The sequence below is a fragment of the Schistocerca cancellata genome, chromosome 1 (genome assembly GCF_023864275.1).
Source record: "Schistocerca cancellata isolate TAMUIC-IGC-003103 chromosome 1, iqSchCanc2.1, whole genome shotgun sequence".
Lineage (NCBI taxonomy): Eukaryota > Metazoa > Arthropoda > Insecta > Orthoptera > Acrididae > Schistocerca > Schistocerca cancellata.
Window position 1 is genome coordinate 783,811,954 of NC_064626.1, and position 20,376 is coordinate 783,832,329.

A 20,376-nucleotide genomic window follows, 5' to 3' on the forward strand; every position below is an offset into this window, starting at 1 on the left:
ACTTTTCATAGTAAACTGTAGGTTATTGTAATTACATATTGTTTTGGACAATGCCCTATACTTATTTATTATATGTGGCATGTGGTTTGACAAGCAACAACAGTTTTCACAGTAAATAGAAGCCAAAAACTCTATGAGCCTTTGGTGTTTACGTGGCTGGTTATATTGAATTTTAAACTTTGTCCATGTTCAGCAAATACATAATGGAATAACCACTCCAGTTTTTTAACCAAAATTGTATACATATTGCATGACGTATTAACTTCTTTTATCATACAACAGGAAATGAAAGCACCAAAGGGAAGCGTTGATTTATGTCTGACCAATTTAAATATGTTTCTCAGTCATCATCGGCAGAAGTCTGCTGCTGTAATTTAAGAAGAGTTTATTTGCTAGTCTATAAAGTCAACCCCTACAGTACAGCTTTGCTTTGAAAGGCCAAATGATATGTACACAAAATACATATGTTAATTAGTCTGCTGTTTCTTAGCATATAAAATACAAAAAAAGGCAGAGGGCATTGACTTAAATAGTTTCACGATGAATTACCGTGAACGACTTAATGCACTGTGCACAGTATAATGCATAGTGTTACACAAAATAGAAAACAGTTTATTTCCCATGTGTTCTCATAAGGTAGATTGTAAATTGACCTTTCAATTTTCCTGGTGCAAATTTGATAACCAAACCTTTTGATGAAGCACATTTCTTGTAACTTAAAAGCTAGCTCTGTCTGACAGCATAAAAGTGTTGCACTTATATTGCTTTTGGACAGAAGTGTATTTTAAACAGCAGACAGATGACATATGGCTGTAGCTAGTGGCTGCAACAGTTTTATGTTTACTTGTTTTCTTCAAAACATCTTGATGTGGCAACAATGGAGCCAAGTGTCCGTGAAAGCGATAAAACATTTTTTGCTAAAAGATAAAAAATGATCAGCTGGGTTAGGCTTAAGTAAGTATTTCTTCTACTTTCTTGCTGTTGGAAATAAATTGTCTGCAAGATAAGCATATACACACATCAAAAAATGTTTTGCATCCCCTCGGTTCCCAGCACTCCTGAAGATAGACATTGACTGTGGATATTGTATCAAGACAGTGTCCCTTTGACTGTTCAGAGACATCACTAAACCCGCCCACAGATGTAAACGACCGTGCATGAGCAGCACCTATTAGATGGAGGGGTTCCGACAGCCAACCAGTTCCAGTCTTTCCACCAGGAAGGAGGTACACAGCTCGTGTTGTCTGTAGTTCAACCATGCCTAGACAGTCAATACCGTGGTTTGATCACATCCGCATTGTTACTTTGTGCCAGGAAGTGCTCTCAACAAGGGAAGTGTCAAGGCATCTTGGAGTGAACCAAAGCAATGTTGTTAGGACACGAGGAGTTACAGATAGACAGGAGCTGTCAATGACATGTCTCGCTGAGGCCGCCCAAGGGCTACTATTGCAGTGGATGACCACTACCTATGGATTATGGCTAGGAGGAACCCTGCCAGCAACAGCACCATGTTGAGTAATGCTTTTCGTGCAGCCACAGGACATTGTGTTATGACTCCAATTGTGTGCAATAGACTGCTCGATGCACAACTTCACTCCCAATGTCCATGGCGAGGTCCATCTTTGCAACCACAAAACCACAGTGCAGTACAGATGGGCCAAACAACATGCTGAATGGTGGACCACTCAGGATTGACATCATGTACTCTTCACTGATGAGTGTCATATATGCCTTCAACCAGACAATCGTCGGAGACATGTTTGGAGGCAATCGGTCAGGCTGAACACCTTAGACACAATGTCCAGTGATTGCAGCGAGGTGGAGGTTTCCTGCTGTTTTGGGGTGGCATTATGTGGGGCCAAATTACACTACTGGTGGTCATGGAAGGCACCGTAACAGCTGTACGATATATGAATGCCATCCTCCGACCGATATAGCAACCATATCGGCAGCAAATTGGCGAGGCATTAATCTTCATGGATGACAATTCGCACTCCCATCATGCACATCTTGTAAATGACTTCCTTCAGGATAAAGACATCACTCAACTAGAGTGGCCAGCATGTTCTCTAGACATGAACCCTATCGAACATGCCCAGGATAGATTGAAAGATGATGTGCCCCACCAAACACTCTGAGGAATCTATGCCAAATTGCCATCCATTGAGGAGTGGGACAATCTGGACTAACAGTGCTTTGATGAACTTGTGGATAATATGCCATGACAAATATAGGCATGCATCAATGCAAGAGGTCGTGCTACTGGGTATTAGAGGTACTGGTGTGTACAGCAATCTGGACCACCACCTCTGAAGGTCTCGCTGTATGGTAGTACAACATGTAATATGTGGTTTTCATAAGCAATAAAAAGGGCCAGAAATGATGTTTATGATGATCTCTATTCCAATTTCCTGTACAGGTTCCGGAACTCTCAAAACCAAGGGGATGCAAAACTTTTTTTATATATGTGTATTACAGCACAAAGAGTGAACATGCTTGTGAGGAACTTTCTTGTAATTTATACAATTTTAAAATTACTGGGACACATAATTCTCGTGACATCAGTACAGCTCCAATGCAATCAAAACGACTCTACGAAAAGTAGAATTTTACCATCAACAGAAGTCACCATGAGAGAAGATACTGAGACAGGTGACCGTGTCAATAATACTAACATACGAATTGGTAGATTTTGCAGATAATTCAGTTTGATACAAACATGCAACTTTCCAATGTGTCTTCCTCTGATAAATGTCAGGCAAGGTGTTGAGCTCTCTTGTAGGTAGTAGTAGTGATTACTGGCCCAGTTTCACCTTAGGCAATTCATAATGTCCTGTCCCATACAGAAATCAATCAACACCCACCATATCACTTTAAAAGCCCATCTCTGGTTCTAATGTTTAAGTAACATTGCCACAAGTGCAGTTGGAGATACAGACATATCAGTGTGTAGTGTTGCATATGACCTGTGAGAGTATATGTGGTATGAACAAAGCCAATATCACAGGTCAGCCATGTGATTTTTCATGGATATTTGATTATAAAATACATGTTATCCAGATAAACCATGCTTTGACTTTTTTTCTGTAATGAAAAGAACTTAAAAATAATTTCTATTGTTGCTCAACTGAATATAGCGCCAAACAATGATTCTGCTTAGGTTATGGAATAATTCACTTATTTACACTGTTGTACAGAAGTTATTAATGTTTAATAAATGTTGTAGCCCAAATTTAAAGTTACAACATAATGTATATAAGAATAAACTGACATTTGCACAGAGCTAACAGATGCATAAGAAAAGCTATTTACCTGAGAGAGAGAGAGGGGGGGGGGAGGGGGGGGGGAGTACATTTTCGACAACTGGATAACCAGAAAAGCACATAAGAGATAGGAGAGCTTTGTAAAAGATATGAATATGAGCATGAAGATAAGCATGTGAAATTGATCACTGTAATGAAAATTTTAAATGCACATAAGCTACTGACAATGAAATATAGCTTCATCTAACCACACACATGAAAGGATGGAAATATTTAAGATACAATTAACAAAAGGTAGGCAAAACTATGTAAGAAAGCACTCACAGAAACAACCCCATATATCAAACATTAAAACATAAGGTGCCCACAAAGTTATATTGCTTGTAGAAAACAGCCTAATGTAAGGTAAAAGTCTCCTTAAAATGGTGAATGTTTTACCAAAACAATGAAAGTGTTTTGTATCAAATTTTATATGTAGTCTTCAAATTAATGATAAGAATATAATAGAAGGAAACATTCCACGTGGGAAAAATATATCTAAAAACAAAGATGATTTGACTTACCAAACGAAAGCGCTGGCACGTCGATAGACACACAAACAAACACAAACATACACACAAAATTCTAGCTTTCGCAACCAACGGTTGCCTCGTCAGGAAAGAGGGAAGGAGAGGGAAAGACGAAAGGATTTGGGTTTTAAGGGAGAGGGTAAGGAGTCATTCCAATCCCGGGAGCGGAAAGACTTACCTTAGGGGGAAAAAAGGACAGGTATACACTCGCACACACACACATATCCATCCACACATATACAGACACAAGCAGACATATACAGAGGCAAAGAGTTTGGGCACAGATGTCAGTCAAGGCGGAAGTGCAGAGGCAAAGATGTTGTTGAATGACAGGTGAGGTATGAGTGGCGGCAACTTGAAATTAGCGGAGATTGAGGCCTGGTGGATAATGGGAAGAGAGGATATATTGAAGAGCAAGTTCCCATCTCCGGAGTTCGGATAGGTTGGTGTTAGTGGGAAGTATCCAGATAACCCGGACGGCGTAACACTGTGCCAAGATGTGCTGGCTGTGCACCAAGGCATGTTTAGCCAACAAACACTGTCTGCTTGTGTCCATTCATGCGAATGGACAGTTTGTTGCTGGTCATTCCCACATAGAATGCGTCACAGTGTAGGCAGGTCAGTTGGTAGGTCACGTGGGTGCTTTCACACGTGGCTCTGCCTTTGATCGTGTACACCTTCCGGGTTACAGGACTGGAGTAGGTGGTGATGGGAGGGTGCATGGGACAGGTTCTACACCGGGGGCGGTTACAAGGGTAGGAGCCAGAGGGTAGGGAAGGTGGTTTGGGGATTTCATAGGGATGAACTAAGAGGTTACGAAGGTTAGGTGGACGGCGGAAAGACACTCTTGGTGGAGTGGGGAGGATTTCATGAAGGATGGATCTCATTTCAGGGCAGGATTTGAGGAAGTCGTATCCCTGCTGGAGAGCCACATTCAGAGTGATCCAGTCCCGGAAAGTATCCTGTCACCAGTGGGGCACTTTTGTGGTTCTTCTGTGGGAGGTTCTGGGTTTGAGAGGATGAGGAAGTGGCTCTGGTTATTTGCTTCTGTACCAGGTCGGGAGGGTAGTTGTGGGATGTGAAAGCTGTTGTCAGGTTATTAGTGTAATGGTTCAGGGATTCCGGACTGGAGCAGATTCGTTTGCCACGAAGACCTAGGCTGTAGGGAAGGGACCGTTTGATGTGGAATGGGTGGCAGCTGTCATAATGGAGGTACTGTTGCTTGTTGGTGGGTTTGATGTGGACGGACGTGTGAAGCTGGCCATTGGACAGGTGGAGGTCAAGATCAAGGAAAGTGGCATGGGATTTGGAGTAGGACCAGGTGAATCTGATGGAACCAAAGGAGTTGAGGTCAGAGAGGAAATTCTGGAGTTCTTCTTCACTGTGAGTCCAGATCATGAAGATGTCATCAATAAATCTGTACCAAACTTTGGGTTGGCAGGCCTGGGTAACCAAGAAGGCTTCCTCTAAGCGACCCATGAATAGGTTGGCGTACGAAGGGGCCATCCTGGTACCCATGGCTGTTCCCTTTAATTGTTGGTATGTCTGGTCTTCAAAAGTGAAGAAGTTGTGGGTCAGGATGAAGCTGGCTAAGGTAATGAGGAAAGAGGTTTTAGGTAGGGTGGCAGGTGATCGGCGTGAAAGGAAGTGCTCCATCGCAGTGAGGCCCTGGACGTGCGGGATATTTGTGTATAAGGAAGTGGCATCAATGGTTACAAGGATGGTTTCTGGGGGTAATGGATTGGGTAAGGATTCCAGGCGTTCGAGAAAGTGGTTGGTGTCTTTGATGAAGGATGGGAGAATGCATGTAATGGGTTGAAGGTGTTGATCTACGTAGGCAGAGATACGTTCTGTGAGGGCTTGGTAACCAGCTACAATGGGGCGGCTTGGATGATTGGGTTTGTGAATTTTAGGAAGAAGGTAGAGGGTAGGGGTGCGGGGTGTCGGTGGGGTCAGGAGGTTGATGGAGTCAGGTGAAAGGTTTTGTAGGGGGCCTAAGGTTCTGAGGATTCCTTGAAGCTCTGCCTGGACATCAGGAATGGGATTACCTTGGCAAACTTTGTATGTGGTGTTGTCTGAAAGCTGACGCAGTCCCTCAGCCACATACTCCCGACGATCAAGTACCACGGTCGTGGAACCCTTGTCCGCCGGAGAATTTCAAGTCAGCCTTCAGATCACGGATAGCCTGGGCTTCAGCAGTGGTATTGTTGGGAGTAGGATTAAGGTTTTTTAAGAAGGATTGAGAGGCAAGGCTGGAAGTCAGAAATTCCTGGAAAGTATGTGGCTGAGGGACTGCGTCAGCTTTCAGACAACACCACATACAAAGTTTGCCAAGGTAATCCCATTCCTGATGTCCAGGCAGAGCTTCAAGGAATCCTCAGAACCTTAGGCCCCCTACAAAACCTTTCACCTGACTCCATCAACCTCCTGACCCCATCGACACCCCACACCCCTACCTTCTACCTTCTTCCTAAAATTCACAAACCCAATCATCCCGGCCGCCCCATTGTAGCTGGTTACCAAGCCCTCACAGAATGTATCTCTGCCTACGTAGATCAACACCTTCAACCCATTACATGCAGTCTCCCATCCTTCATCAAAGACACCAACCACTTTCTCGAACGCCTGGAATCCTTACCCAATCCATTACCCCCAGAAACCATCCTTGTAACCATTGATGCCACTTCCTTATACACAAATATCCCGCACGTCCAGGGCCTCACTGCGATGGAGCACTTCCTTTCACGCTGATCACCTGCCATCCTACCTAAAACCTCTTTCCTCATTACCTTAGCCAGCTTTATCCTGACCCACAACTTCTTCACTTTTGAAGACCAGACATACCAACAATTAAAGGGAACAGCCATGGGTACCAGGATGGCCCCTTCGTACGCCAACCTATTCATGGGTCGCTTAGAGGAAGCCTTCTTGGTTACCCAGGCCTGCCAACCCAAAGTTTGGTACAGATTTATTGATGACATCTTCATGATCTGGACTCACAGTGAAGAAGAACTCCAGAATTTCCTCTCTGACCTCAACTCCTTTGGTTCCATCAGATTCACCTGGTCCTACTCCAAATCCCATGCCACTTTCCTTGATCTTGACCTCCACCTGTCCAATGGCCAGCTTCACACGTCCGTCCACATCAAACCCACCAACAAGCAACAGTACCTCCATTATGACAGCTGCCACCCATTCCACATCAAACGGTCCCTTCCCTACAGCCTAGGTCTTCGTGGCAAACGAATCTGCTCCAGTCCGGAATCCCTGAACCATTACACTAATAACCTGACAACAGCTTTCGCATCCCGCAACTACCCTCCCGACCTGGTACAGAAGCAAATAACCAGAGCCACTTCCTCATCCTCTCAAAACCAGAACCTCCCACAGAAGAACCACAAAAGTGCCCCACTGGTGACAGGATACTTTCCGGGACTGGATCACTCTGAATGTGGCTCTCCAGCAGGGATACGACTTCCTCAAATCCTGCCCTGAAATGAGATCCATCCTTCATGAAATCCTCCCCACTCCACCAAGAGTGTCTTTCTGCCGTCCACCTAACCTTCGTAACCTCTTAGTTCATCCCTATGAAATCCCCAAACTACCTCCCCTACCCTCTGGCTCCTACCCTTGTAACTGCCCCCGGTGTAAAACCTGTCCCATGCACCCTCCCACCACCACCTACTCCAGTCCTGTAACCCGGAAAGTGTACACGATCAAAGGCAGAGCCATGTGTGAAAGCACCCACGTGATCTACCAATTGACCTGCCTACACTGTGACGCATTCTATGTGGGAATGACCAGCAACAAACTGTCCATACGCATGAATGGATACAGGCAGACAGTGTTTGTTGGTAATGAGGATCATCTGTGGCTAAACATGCCTTGGTGCACGGCCAGCACATCTGGGCAGTGTTAAGCCGTCCGGGTTATCTGGATACTTCCCACTAACACCAACCTATCCGAACTCCGGAGATGGGAACTTTCTCTTCAATATATCTTCTCTTCCCATTATCCACCAGGCCTCAATCTCTGCTAATTTCAAGTTGCCGCCACTCATAACTCCCCTGTCATTCAACAACATCTTTGCCTCTGCACTTCCGCCTTGACTGACATCTCTGCCAAAACTCTTTGCCTCTGTATATGTCTGCTTGTGTCTGTATATGTGTGGATGGATATGTGTGTGTGTGTGTGTGTGTGTGTGTGTGTGTGTGTGTGTGTGTGTGTGTGTGTGCGCGCGCGAGTGTATACCCGTCCTTTTTTCCCCCTAAGGTAAGTCTTTCCGCTCCCGGGATTGGAATGACTCCTTACGCTCTCCCTTAAAACCCAAATCCTTTCGTCTTTCCCTCTCCTTCCCTCTTTCCTGATGAGGCAACCGTTGGTTGTGAAAGCTAGAATTTTGTGTGTATGTTTGTGTTTGTTTGTGTGTCTATCGACGTGCCAGCGCTTTTGTTTGGTAAGTCAAATCATCTTTGTTTTTAGATATATTTATATGTAGTCTTCTGTACAAGTGAGTAGGAAAGAGAGGGACAAGGGGGGGGGGGACTTTAAATCTAATAAAATGGCAAGAGTCACTTGTGCATTAAAGGATACAACAGAAAAGGCTGATTATAACTAGAGGTTAAAAGAAAGGGATTAAAGCAAAGGAGAACCAAGAAGAACAACAGAAACAGGAGAAACATTTGTCAACCAGTACAGAGGTGATACTGTCATCAATGAGATTTTGTTTTAGCTACACAGTATGCAATACTTCAAGCCAATAGGCTTGCACAACAGTTTTGTTTTTACAATTTTTTAAAAATAGTTTTGTTGTATGTGTTTCATTAAATAGATAATCTGGAATGCATTGATATCATAAAATTCTTTGTTTTAGATCCAAAGATGGCGAAGTATAATAAGGGGTGTGCTTCTTAAGTTTCAACAGCCGCTAATGTGGATGAGATTTTTCAGAAATGGGATAGCGATAAAACCATTGGGTGGAAGGTGGAGACAGTACACTCATGAAGTTGAAGTTGGCCCTATCTACCAAAATGATTATGGTCAATGTGATCTCTCAAGTTTTCTTGGTGAAACATATTCAGCCGAGTTGCAGATTCTTTTTTTTTTTTTTTTTTTTTTTTTTTTTTTTTTTTTTTTGCATGACATTTTGATGACTGATCCAAATGTTTATTTCTGGTGCTGAGAGTTATATTATGTGTAATCATGTGTAATCAATGCTTGGGCTGGTTGTCTGAGAACACACAACAACACCGCTCACAGCATTTGAAGAAGTCAGCTGGGTCAGTCAAAATAATGTGAATAGAATGGAATTTATAAGTCAGGTGAACACCTGTCAACACACCATTAGTTATGGCCAGTAAGTCCTGATTTTCAAAAGGGATTTTTCATTGATTACCTTGCACAGAGTAAAACTAATTGGTAAATACAAAACATGCCTTGGGGATCAAATAGATGAAGAAATACAAGGGAAGAGGGCTGGACTGCAAAGAAAAATATTGTCTTTCATTGGCACAATGAAGTTGCCCACAAAAATGTTAAGGGAATAGAAACTTTAGGCAGAACAGAAATTCCTGTTAGCTATTAAAATTTCTGTTAGCTATTAAAAAGTGAAACATTTGTACTATGCTCAAAAATTAAAACACTTCCAAGAATATGGCAAAAACAATCTGGAACATCATTAAACAAGAAATAAACCCTGGCAGAAATGGTGACACATTCAACTCAGCAGCCACTAAATTTAATGATTACTACAACATCGTGACAACACACATTGGTACCACTAATAAATGTCTAATTATAAATGCTTTAGATTTACTTGTGCAGACAATGCATGAACTACCAACAGACATCTCAGTCTTTAGTTACAGATTTTTTTGTCAAGTAAGTGGTTTTATTTGACTGCTCAAAATGGAGCTACTTCATCAGCAGACCCTTCGCTACACTGAGGGTATCTACTTCCAAATTACTCATGTTGGCAGCTGTTCTCAACTTGAATGCTGTAATATGCACTGCATCATCTTTAGTGATGAAATTTCAGAAAGCTGCTTAATAACCCTGTTTTAGGGGTGGTGTCATCATGCAGTGAAGATATTGATTGCAACTTGCCACAGGTATACTTTGTATACGGACAAAATCTCTTTTAATTTTCTGCCAAATTTGAGACAGTTTGACTGTGTAAACTATTTAAAGCATCCCACACTGAAGTCCGCTCTAATTTTCAACCTTCTGTAAAACATTGTCAAGCTTCTGCAATAGTGTCCTGACTTGTTTGCATACCTCAGGAGATCTGTTCATCTCTTATTAATTTGCTTGGTATGAAACTTTCAATTGCCGCCAACACAATTTCTTTGAATTTAAGCCACATCTGCTCAAGACACACAGTTTGAAAGGAATGGTGGCCAACTGTTATGAAGACATCAAGCAATTTTGTTATCTACTATTTTAAATAGATATATTTTGCACTACTTTTTGATGGATTTTGATGTTATAGTACTCAGTCTACCTACAGTGACCTTCCATCATGATGCTCAAGATTGTTTCTTTGTAAGAGATCTAGTAGGTTATAGCAACCATTTACATTTCGTGTGGACTCCTGAATTGTGAGTCGAAAATAATGCAAAATATATGGAGCAGTCACATGAAAGAAAGATAGATGGAAAAAAGTAAGTACGCTCTTCATTATTTGTCTGCAGCTTGTGGTTTCGCGGTCACATTCTCACTTCCCAAGCACGGGGTCCCGGGTTCAATTCCCGGCGTGGTCAGGGATCTTCACCTGCCTTGAGATGTCTGGGTGTTTGTGTTGTCCTCATCATTTCATCATCATTCATGAAAGTGGCGAGATTGGACAGAGCAATGATTGGGAATTTGTATGGGCACTGATAACTGCGCAGTTGAATGCCCCACAAACTACACATCATCATCATCATCATCATCATCATCATCATCATTATTATTTCAAAAGCAGTCATCATAACTCTTAATACATTTACCCCGTTGTGAGAAAAGACAATCAATGCCTTCATGGAGAAATGTTTGTGCATGTAGGAAAAGTTTGTGAGTGTAAGGAGGATGTGTAAGGGCTTCCCAGCAAAATTTCTGCAGCATAGTCGAAAGAACCTTGGCAAGAAGTGAGTGGGCATTATCTTGCAACTGATGGTGTCAATCAACACACTGCTCATTGACTTTCTGGAACACAGTGCCACAATTAACGCACAGTGGTACATGGACACTTTGCAAAAAATTAAATGCCGAGTCCAATTATTGAGGAAAGTTGGCAGATGACAACATTCTGTTCAGGATAATGCCTGCCCACATTTTGCCAAGATTTTTTCCAGCACACTGCAGAAGTTTCACTGGAAAGCCCTTGCACAGTCTGATCTCCCCCCCCCCCCCCCCCCCTCCTCTTTCCCTCCATATGATTTTCACATTTTTTGAGCCCTTAAGTAAGACATTTGTGCTCATTGATTTGCTCCAAATGAGAAGGTGCATGATTGGGTCCGTACGCAACCACAAACATTTTTCCACAAAGAAATTGACCACCTTCTCTCATAGTGGGTTAAATGTATTAACAGTTAGGATGATTTCTTTTGAAATAGTAAACAGTTTACTTACTTTGTTAGCATCTGTCTCATTTTCATTTGAGTGTCCCTTATACATTTCATTTCGGTTGTACAAATGGAACCACAAAATTGCAGAATGACATACAGAGTTGATTGGAAATAATGCCTTTGTTAAGTTCGTGATGTTATGAGTTATTTATATAGGGTGATGAAATCATTCAGTGTTCATAACATTATTCAATAACATTACTAACATATATCACACTGCTAACAACATTGATTAAAAACTAACTCTAAAAAAGAAGTGAGCACTATAATTACTTAAGTCCATCTCTGCACTTACAGATTTGTATACTGTGAACAGTCTGGATGGGTCATTGTTATTTGTAGTAGATGTTAGTCTTCAGTCAACTGGAAACTTAGGGATGGCATGATCATAGGTCAGTGCCATGAGAAAATAATCTTGTGATTTTATGATAAACTCAATGAAGTCAGGAAGAAATGGAAAGTAAATTGGTGCAATTCTTTGGCATCAAGCACTTCTGATTTGTGGGAATAAATCCCTTGTATTCCTTGGCAATGTAATAAAAATTCAGAACCATTTACAGCTGCTTTGTGAATTCACAGTGTCAAAGTAATGCAGACACTTCCATTTCTACATGATACGACTGTTGTAACTCTATAGAGTTAGTACGCATAATCAAACAGTGTACACCTCCACAGCCAACCACAAGACGTTACCTCATGATGGCGCAGGTGGTGGGTGCAGCTAGCTCTGTGCCATGTGCAAAACAGCCTTGTATAAGTCAGCATGGTGGGCTGTCAGCCGGACAAATGTTTATATGATGATTATACATACACCTGTTAGAATGTGTTGTAATGTTTTCCATGGTTAAGAGATATTTTTTTCATTTAATACTTCATTCAGTGTCTTGGTGTATCCCTTCACATGGAAGCAGAAAAAAAACTTGGTTGGTGGGGTTCTGATATTGTGTTTGTACAGTGTTACAACATATTTGACAATGAATGCAGTTTTATACTCCGCATGTTTCATTTCTTGGTTTGCTACAGCAAATATGTCAGAGGAAGAAACTCTTCAACCTTTTGCTGAACAGCAGTGAGCTCTCACCAGCCAGCAGCATGCTCTCCCCACAGCACTAAACAATTTGGCAGCATCATTGATGCACCATGGTTCACCGCCATTGACGCAACGCCCACTGTTTCCTCCATATGACGATTCTGTGGAAGATTGGGATGCATATGAAAAATGACTTTGGTAGTATTTTCAAGCTTTTCGAGTCGCCAACCACAATGTGTGTTAAGGCTTTCTTTCTGTCATGGATTTCTCCTTGTACTTATCACCTTTTGTGTCAGTTAGCTCCTCTTCAGGGACCAGCCAGTCTCTCTCTTGATGAGATGTGCCAGTTGGTCTCTAATTATTACTGCAAACATATTCACATTATTGTTGTTCACACTGAGTTCTACTATTGTCAAAAGTGGTCACAACAGTCATACAGAACTTGGGCAGCGGAACTTCATGGACTTAGCCACTGGAGCCACTTTATTACTGAAGCTCAACAGGACTCAAATGCTGATTCGATGGTTTGCAATGCTATAATACACCTGGCCCTTGATAAGGAAGTTGGTGAACATGCTTTACAATGTAAAATTCCTCTATCACAGAAGTCCTGAACAGTATCCAGACCTCTGAAGTATCTTGGGCAGCAGAAAATCAGATAGATGTGTGGTGTGAAGTAGCCGCCATTCCTCCCTCTGCTGCTCAGTCACCATTGGTTAGCTCACAGGAAAACAATGTCATGACTGTAAAATCGCCACCTCCATGTCGCATGGGGCAGCGCCATGCTAAGCAGCAACAACAATCAGCATCAGAACGGTGGCCATGTACTCTGCCATTGTGCCCTTATTGTTCTGTACAACACGAGTGAGCCACATGCCAAAATTGTTGTGTGCTGTGCAACCACTGAAAAAAACTTCACAGAAGCTCTTCTGCGAACTTGCATTTGTGTGTGTGTGTGTGTGTGTGTGTGTGTGTGTGTGTGTCTACTGGCTGACAAAGGCCTTAATGGCCGAAAGCTATAACTGTGTGAATCTTTTTTGTGCCTATCGTGACTCAGCATCTCCGCTGTATGGTGAGTAGCGACTATCCTTCTCTGGTATTGTTATTTATGTGAATTACATGACCTGTGCATAGACATCTAATGCCACATATCTTGACAAACTTACCATCAAAGTGTAGGATCCCTAATACCCACAATCAATCAAGTATTTTGTTCCAAAAGATGGACAAACAAGCTATTAAGCACAGAATTTCAAATCAAACAGCTTTCAGTTGTCAAAATTTCCAAATTGTTATATTATTAAGCTACCAGTTTCAGTGATATATTACGTCATCTTCAAGCCTCCTGACCGACGTTTAGGAAGATTCTCATCTCTGGTCCAGTCAAAATTGGCGCCAACATTCAATGACTGGTATCCATACAGTTTTGAGACAGTGATCACTTCAAACATCACCTGCGAACGGCAGCTGATGTTTGAAGTGATCGCTGTCTCAAAAATCTATGGATACTAGTCATTGAATGCTGGCCCCTATTTTGACTGGACCAAAGGTGGGAATCTTCCTATATGCCAGTCACGGGGCCTGAAATGGCATAATGTATCACCAAAACTAGTAGCCCAATAAAATAACAATTTGGAAATTTAGAAAGCTGAAAGTCGCTTGATTTTACATTCTGTATTGAACAGCTGAGGTCCCACAACCATCTGTCAAAATATGGACATAAAGAACTACTGAGCAAATGGTCATAATGTTTTGACTCGTCAGTGTATACGCCAAACAGAATTAAGTGCAGAAACCTTACAAAATTTCAACATGACAAGTCACATAATTGTCTTCTCAGTAACCAATAGTGCCTGTTGTCTAGCCAGTGTTAGAGTTGAGATTTTTTCCATATCTAGACCCATAAGCTCCTACTTTATGTGGATCTCATGCGTTCCTGTTCCCTATCATCATCTTTTAATGTGTCTGTAATCTCTACCAAAAATTAAATTCTTGTTAAATAGTAATGTTACGTAAGATGCAAATATAACAATTTAAGGAGGTAATATATAAAATCCACAATTTTATTTAACAAGATAAAAGCTTAATACTGTCAAAGCTTTTCAGACCATACCAGCTAAAATGTGAAGATAAGTAAATTAATTCATGTAAATTGTGAACTCACTGGTGCAAATATATGAGCTTTGGGCATTGGAAGCCTTTCAGATGCATTTTCTGCAAGGTGCAATATGTAATCCCTTGCTTCATTTACAACCTGAAAGAAAAATAATAAATGAATAGTTGTATGGATGAATTGTAATTTTGATTTGCAAAGCATGAACCACAAAAAAGGAAATACTTCAATTTATTCAAGAAACATGCACACACTAGAACTGGGTTAAAACTAAATGGTCATGGGAGTAGCTAAAAATACCATGTCTAGACCATAAATCACATTCAGATGGATGTACATGTTGCTTAGTAAATGGCCATTACAAAGCTTAGTGCAGTACACTAGATATTTTAACAATAAATCCTACTTGCTCTTACATCCACTTTCACAAATTCTGTGTATAAAAATGGTGTGTTGTGCTCCAGCTTCTTTACTTGACATGGCTGAGTTAATGGACAGATGTCACAACAGGCTGACACAAAAAGTATCAGGCTGGGTAAACAGTCTTGCATAAGAAACCACAAGTGGACTATGGTGACACCTCAAGAATCACCATCAAGCCTTGCAGTAGGAGATGGTTGGTTGGTTTGTGGGGGTTGAAGGGACCAGACTACAAAGGCCATCGGTCCCTTTTTCCACGACCATGAAACACCCACAAGGAATAAAAACAAGGAACGGAGGTAAGAAGGAACGACACAGAACAAGAAAGACAGAGACAAAGACCAGAAAACAAGGAATTATAAGCACACAGAGGTGTACAGCGGTTGGCCAACCATGGAAACAAAAATGGAAAAGCCAAGCACCAAGAGACACACTAAAAACCCCAATCTAAAACTGTAGGCCAAAGGCCAGACAATGCACAAAAGGGACAAACCCTCAGATTGAGCAATAAAAACCCCCTGCTCGAATAAAACTCAAAACTAAGCTGGCACAAACATCTGTCTGAGTGCAGTTAAAAGCGGACAACCCAACAAGATGTGGACCACTGTCACTGTTGATCCACAGCGACATAGAGGCAGGTCCTCATGGTACAATAAATGGTCATGTGTCAGCCAGGTATGGCCAATGCATAGCCAGCAGAGAACAACTGAGTCCTTGTGAGAGGCTCGCGTGGAGGAGCGCCACACACTTGTTTCCTTGATAACCTGAAGTTATTGGGTGAAGGCAGGGTGCGCCATTCATCACCACAGGTACCAAGGACTTTCTGCCACAATACTGACTGGAGATCACATTCTGAAAGGCCAATCTCCAGGGCCGGTTCACTGATAGCCTGTTTGGCCAGCCTGTCAACACATTCATTACCCGGAATGCCGACATGACCCGGGGTCCACACAAAGCCAAGGAGTGACCGCAACGGGCAAGAGTATGGATGGAATCCTGGATAGCCATCACCAGACAAGAATGAGGAAAACATTGGTTGATAGCTCGTAAACCACTCAGGGAGTCACTATAGATGACGAAGGACTCACCTGAGCAGGAGCAGATATACTCTAGGGTGTGAGAGTTGGCTACCAGCTCTGCAGTGAAAACAATGCAGCCAGCTGGCAATGAGCGTTGTTCAGAATGATCGTCAAGAGTGATAGCATAACGCACACGCTATGCCCGAACTCGTGCGGAACTTGGTAGCTTAATCTGCCACGAGTAATGAGTATGATGGGCAAACATCTATTAGGCGCACTATGAATGTAGTGGTGTGGACATGTTGGGAATGTGGATCTCACGCGGAACGTGCAAGGGATAAGTCCCTGCAGACGCACTACCCTCTGTGCCCGCGATGGCTCAGATGGATAGAGCGTCTGCCATGTAAGCAGGAAATCCCGGGTTTGAGTCCCGGTCGGGGCACACATTTTCAACATGTCCCCAATGAAGTACATCAACGCCTGTTTGCAGCTAGGGTGTCCATTTAATTATCATTTCACATGTAAATGGGCCTGGAAAAGAGGTGGGAGAGGGAAAAACTCAAGCCCAGAGAGAAGAGACCAGACACGAAACATGATTGTATACCCTGACCGGGGCCGCCATTCAAGAAGATGGAGTTGAGGAACAGGAGACGGTAATTTGGATGCCCAGGCAAGCTACAAACATGTGCAGCATAAGCGTCCAATAGTCATTGGTGCTGGATTCGCAATGTAGGGACACCAGCCTCCACAAGCATGCTGTTTATAGGGCTTGTGCGGATAGCTCCAGTTGAGGGTCGGATCCTGCAGTGAAGTATGGGGTCAAGCAACCACAATGCAGAAGGTGATGCCAAATCGTAAGCCATGCTCCCATAATTGAGACGGGACTGAATCAATGCCTGATACAGTCGTAGAAGGGTAAACTGATCGGCGCAGTCAATACATGCTGTGGGATATCACCATGCTGCAGACAGTAACAGCCTGAGGCATCTACACCCTAACAGCGACAGCCTCTAAAGGATGTAGATGCAGACTCCACCAGATACCCTCTCATAAGCTGCCCAATTCTTATAGTAACCCTGATAGCCACGGAGGGCAGGGGTTCGCACTGCCGGAAACCAAGTTTCCTGGAGAGCAATGCAGAAGAAAGGTTGAAGGCTGAGAAGTTGTTGGAGCTCAGCAAGGTGGTGGAAAAAACCACTGCAATTTCACTGAAGATGACATCGTCCGCGGCCGAAAAAGGTGTGAAGGGACCAAGGAGGCAGATTACGCTACTGGGTCATCTACCGCCACTGAAGGAGAGCCTGAATCTAGAACCATTGCATTTGAGGCACAGACGAGATCTAGGTCACCAGCGGATGCCAGAATCTCCACCTCATCCTCAGATGCAGAGCTGGTAGGTAGCGGTGGTGGGGGTGCCACTGCAATTTCCTTGGTCTTAGGAGTCTTCTATTTTGACTTCTCCCGTTGCTCCTTTGGTTTCGCTGGCTGGGAGGGCTTCACAGATTCAGTCTCCAGAACTGAGGAGGATCATGAAGCCATACGACCAGCTGCTTCTGGGCACTTCAGCCACTGGCGGGCATCATCCGTCCCACTAGGAGAAACCTGGGAAGGAAGGGACCCCTTCCACGTGAGAGGAGCCGAAGAAGCGGTACGCTTCTCTGGCTCTACAAAGAACTGAGGCTTCATCATCATGAAAAGACTCCACATCAGCTCTCATACATACTAAATATCAAGGCGAGTAAGTTTTGTTGCCAGCCTTAGCCTTTCGTTCCTCCCATGGTAAGACCAGGGTGGGGAACAATTAGGGGTCGTACTTCTGTGCGTTGAACTGAGCCCTGGAACGCTTAGAGACTTCTGGTAGCTGGCCACCACCAAGAGATGATGTGCCATGCTTTAATGCGGGTCATCCGCCCTGATGCCACCCACTTCGACCAAGGGCCTTCCCCACACGTGCCTCCCAGCCTCAGCAAGGGCCACCTGGCAGCATGGCCATTGCCGGGAATCCCGATGCCCCAGGGTGACAGGTTTACTCCTTGACATACACGAGGAGTTAATAGCACAGGCATGAGCAGAGTGATCCCTGTGTTGTCAGGGGGCTACAACCAACAGAGTACGTGATGGCCCCACCACAATGGACTGACTAGTGTGCTGGATATCAGGTGCAAAGAAGTCCATTATCATCGTCAGCACAGAAAGCAGCACTGAGTTGTGCATGGTGGAAAACACACCCTGGAAGGTGACCTCACCCAAGAGATGGAGAAGGAGCGGGACTGCAATGCAACGATGAGAAAATTGGCTAAAGGTCTCAATGCAAGATGGACGCGATGTTCCATGGAAGGTGCCTTTCCCCAATTGGATCGCTCTTCAGAAAAATTTTGAAATATGGAGGTCAAACCCTACAGGGGACCATTACATAAATGCCGAAATGTGAGAGACTCACTTTAGTCGCCTCTTAAGACAGGCAGGAATACCTCGGGCCTATTCTTACCCCTGGACCCACAGGGGGTGCAGTAGGAGAAATTGCTGCACCTTCGGCCTAGTCAGAGTTGTAATGCTACTGACACAGCAGAAAGACAGAATCCACTGTGGCAATGGTGACCTGACTGCTGCATGACCAATCTCTGCATTGTGGCTCTTGATGGAAACAGTGCTTCTTCAAAATTGGTAACAGGCCAAGCCGGTATAAATGCTGCCTGTTTTAGCCAGTCAGTATCAGTTATCACCTGCAGTCAGCTACCGGAAGTACGAGGGGCATTTGAAAAGTCCGTGCAAAAATAAAAACTCCTTACGTGTTTGGGGTAAACCATTTTTATTTTTTGACATACTCTCCTTTTAGACTTATACAATTAGTCCAATGGTGTTCTAATTTGTTGATCCCTTCTGAATAATGGCAATTGTTCAAGTCTGCAAAATAACTATTAGTTGCTGCAATCACCTCCTCGTTTGAATAAAATCTTTGTCCTGCCAGCCATTTCTTCAAATTGGGAAACAAATAGTACTCCGAGGGAGCCAAGTCTGGAGAATAGTGGGGATATGAAATGAGTTGGAATCCTATTTCCATTAATTTTGCTACAACAACTGCTGAGGTGTGTGCTAGTGTATTGTCGTGATGAAAAAGGACTGTTTGCGGTCCAATCGCCAGCGGTTTTCTTACAGCTCGGTTTTCAAACGGTCCAATAACAATGAATAATATTCACCTGTAATAGTTTTACCCTTTTCCAGATAGTCGATGAGGATTATCCCTTCTGAATCCCAAAAGACAGTCGCCATAACCTTTCCGGCCAAAGGAACGGCCTTCGCCTTTTTTGGTGCAGATTCTCCCTTGATAACCCATTCTTCAGGTTGTAGTTTGGTCTCAGGAGTATAGTAATGTATGCATGTTTCATCCACAGTGACGAAACAATGCTTGAAGTCCTGCAGATTCTTTCTGAACAGCTTCAAACCATCCTTGCAACACTTCATATGATTCTGTTTTTGGTTAAGAGTGAGCAATCGCAGAACCAATCTTGCGGATAACTTTCTCATGTCCAAATGTTTATGCAAAATATTCTGTACCTGTTTATTCGAGATGCCCACAGCACTAGCAATCTCACGCACCTTAACTCTTATGTCATCCATCAACATATCATGGATTTTATCAATGATTTCTGGAGTCCCAACCTTCCACAGGGCGTCCGAACATTCAATATCACTTGTGCCCATATGGCCACTCCAAAAATTTTGAAACCACTTATAAACTGTTCTAATCAAAGGTACAGAGTCACCGTAATGTTTAGCAAGCTTCTCTTTAATCTCCTGAGGTGTTTTGCCTTTCATAAAGTAATGTTTAATCACCACACTAAATTCTTTTTCGTCCATTTTTTGACAAGCGCTTGACTTCCTTGATTCACACAAATGCTAAACTCAAAGAAATAGACCAATATGGCTGAAACTTGGTGTGTGTTCTTTCCAAAGATGCTACTAACTAAACATGACCTCGATACGTGCTGGTGGACACATCTCTCGGACTTTGCATGGACTTTTCAAACGCCCCTCATACTCCACATCGGTTATTGCCCTGAAATTGCTCATCTTCCTGCCACTGCTAGACACTTGTCTTCACTAAGTTGCAGGACTGCCTCCTGGCCTAAGTTCTGGAGCTACTGGGAGCTGAACTGGTGTCTTCCAGGCAGAAGGCCAACTGCCGGCTTAATTCCATCGACTGCTTGGAGGTTCCTAAGTTCACGCCAGACCTGACTATCTGTCTTGAGCAGACATACTCTACCACTGCACATTTGCCTCATGTGGACATACTCTATTGCTGCTGCAGCTTATAATTTGAAAACCTATAATACAGGCGTGTTCCATAATAGGTG

At 43.2% G+C, this 20,376-nt stretch overlaps 1 protein-coding gene and 1 non-coding gene across 2 annotated transcripts in view; one reads left to right on the plus strand and one right to left on the minus strand.

Annotated features, from left to right (window-relative positions):
- Positions 1 to 20,376, minus strand: part of LOC126187448 (methyltransferase-like protein 17, mitochondrial) — a 126,749-nt gene that overhangs the window by 42,696 nt on the left and 63,677 nt on the right. Inside the window, exon 7 of the mRNA XM_049928537.1 lies at positions 14,634 to 14,723. Within this exon, the coding sequence (XP_049784494.1) occupies positions 14,634 to 14,723 (90 nt within the window). The remainder of the gene's footprint in view (positions 1 to 14,633; positions 14,724 to 20,376) is intronic.
- Trnat-ugu (transfer RNA threonine (anticodon UGU)) lies at positions 16,389 to 16,463 on the plus strand. Its single transcript has one exon. It is a non-coding gene; the product is annotated as a tRNA-Thr (tRNA).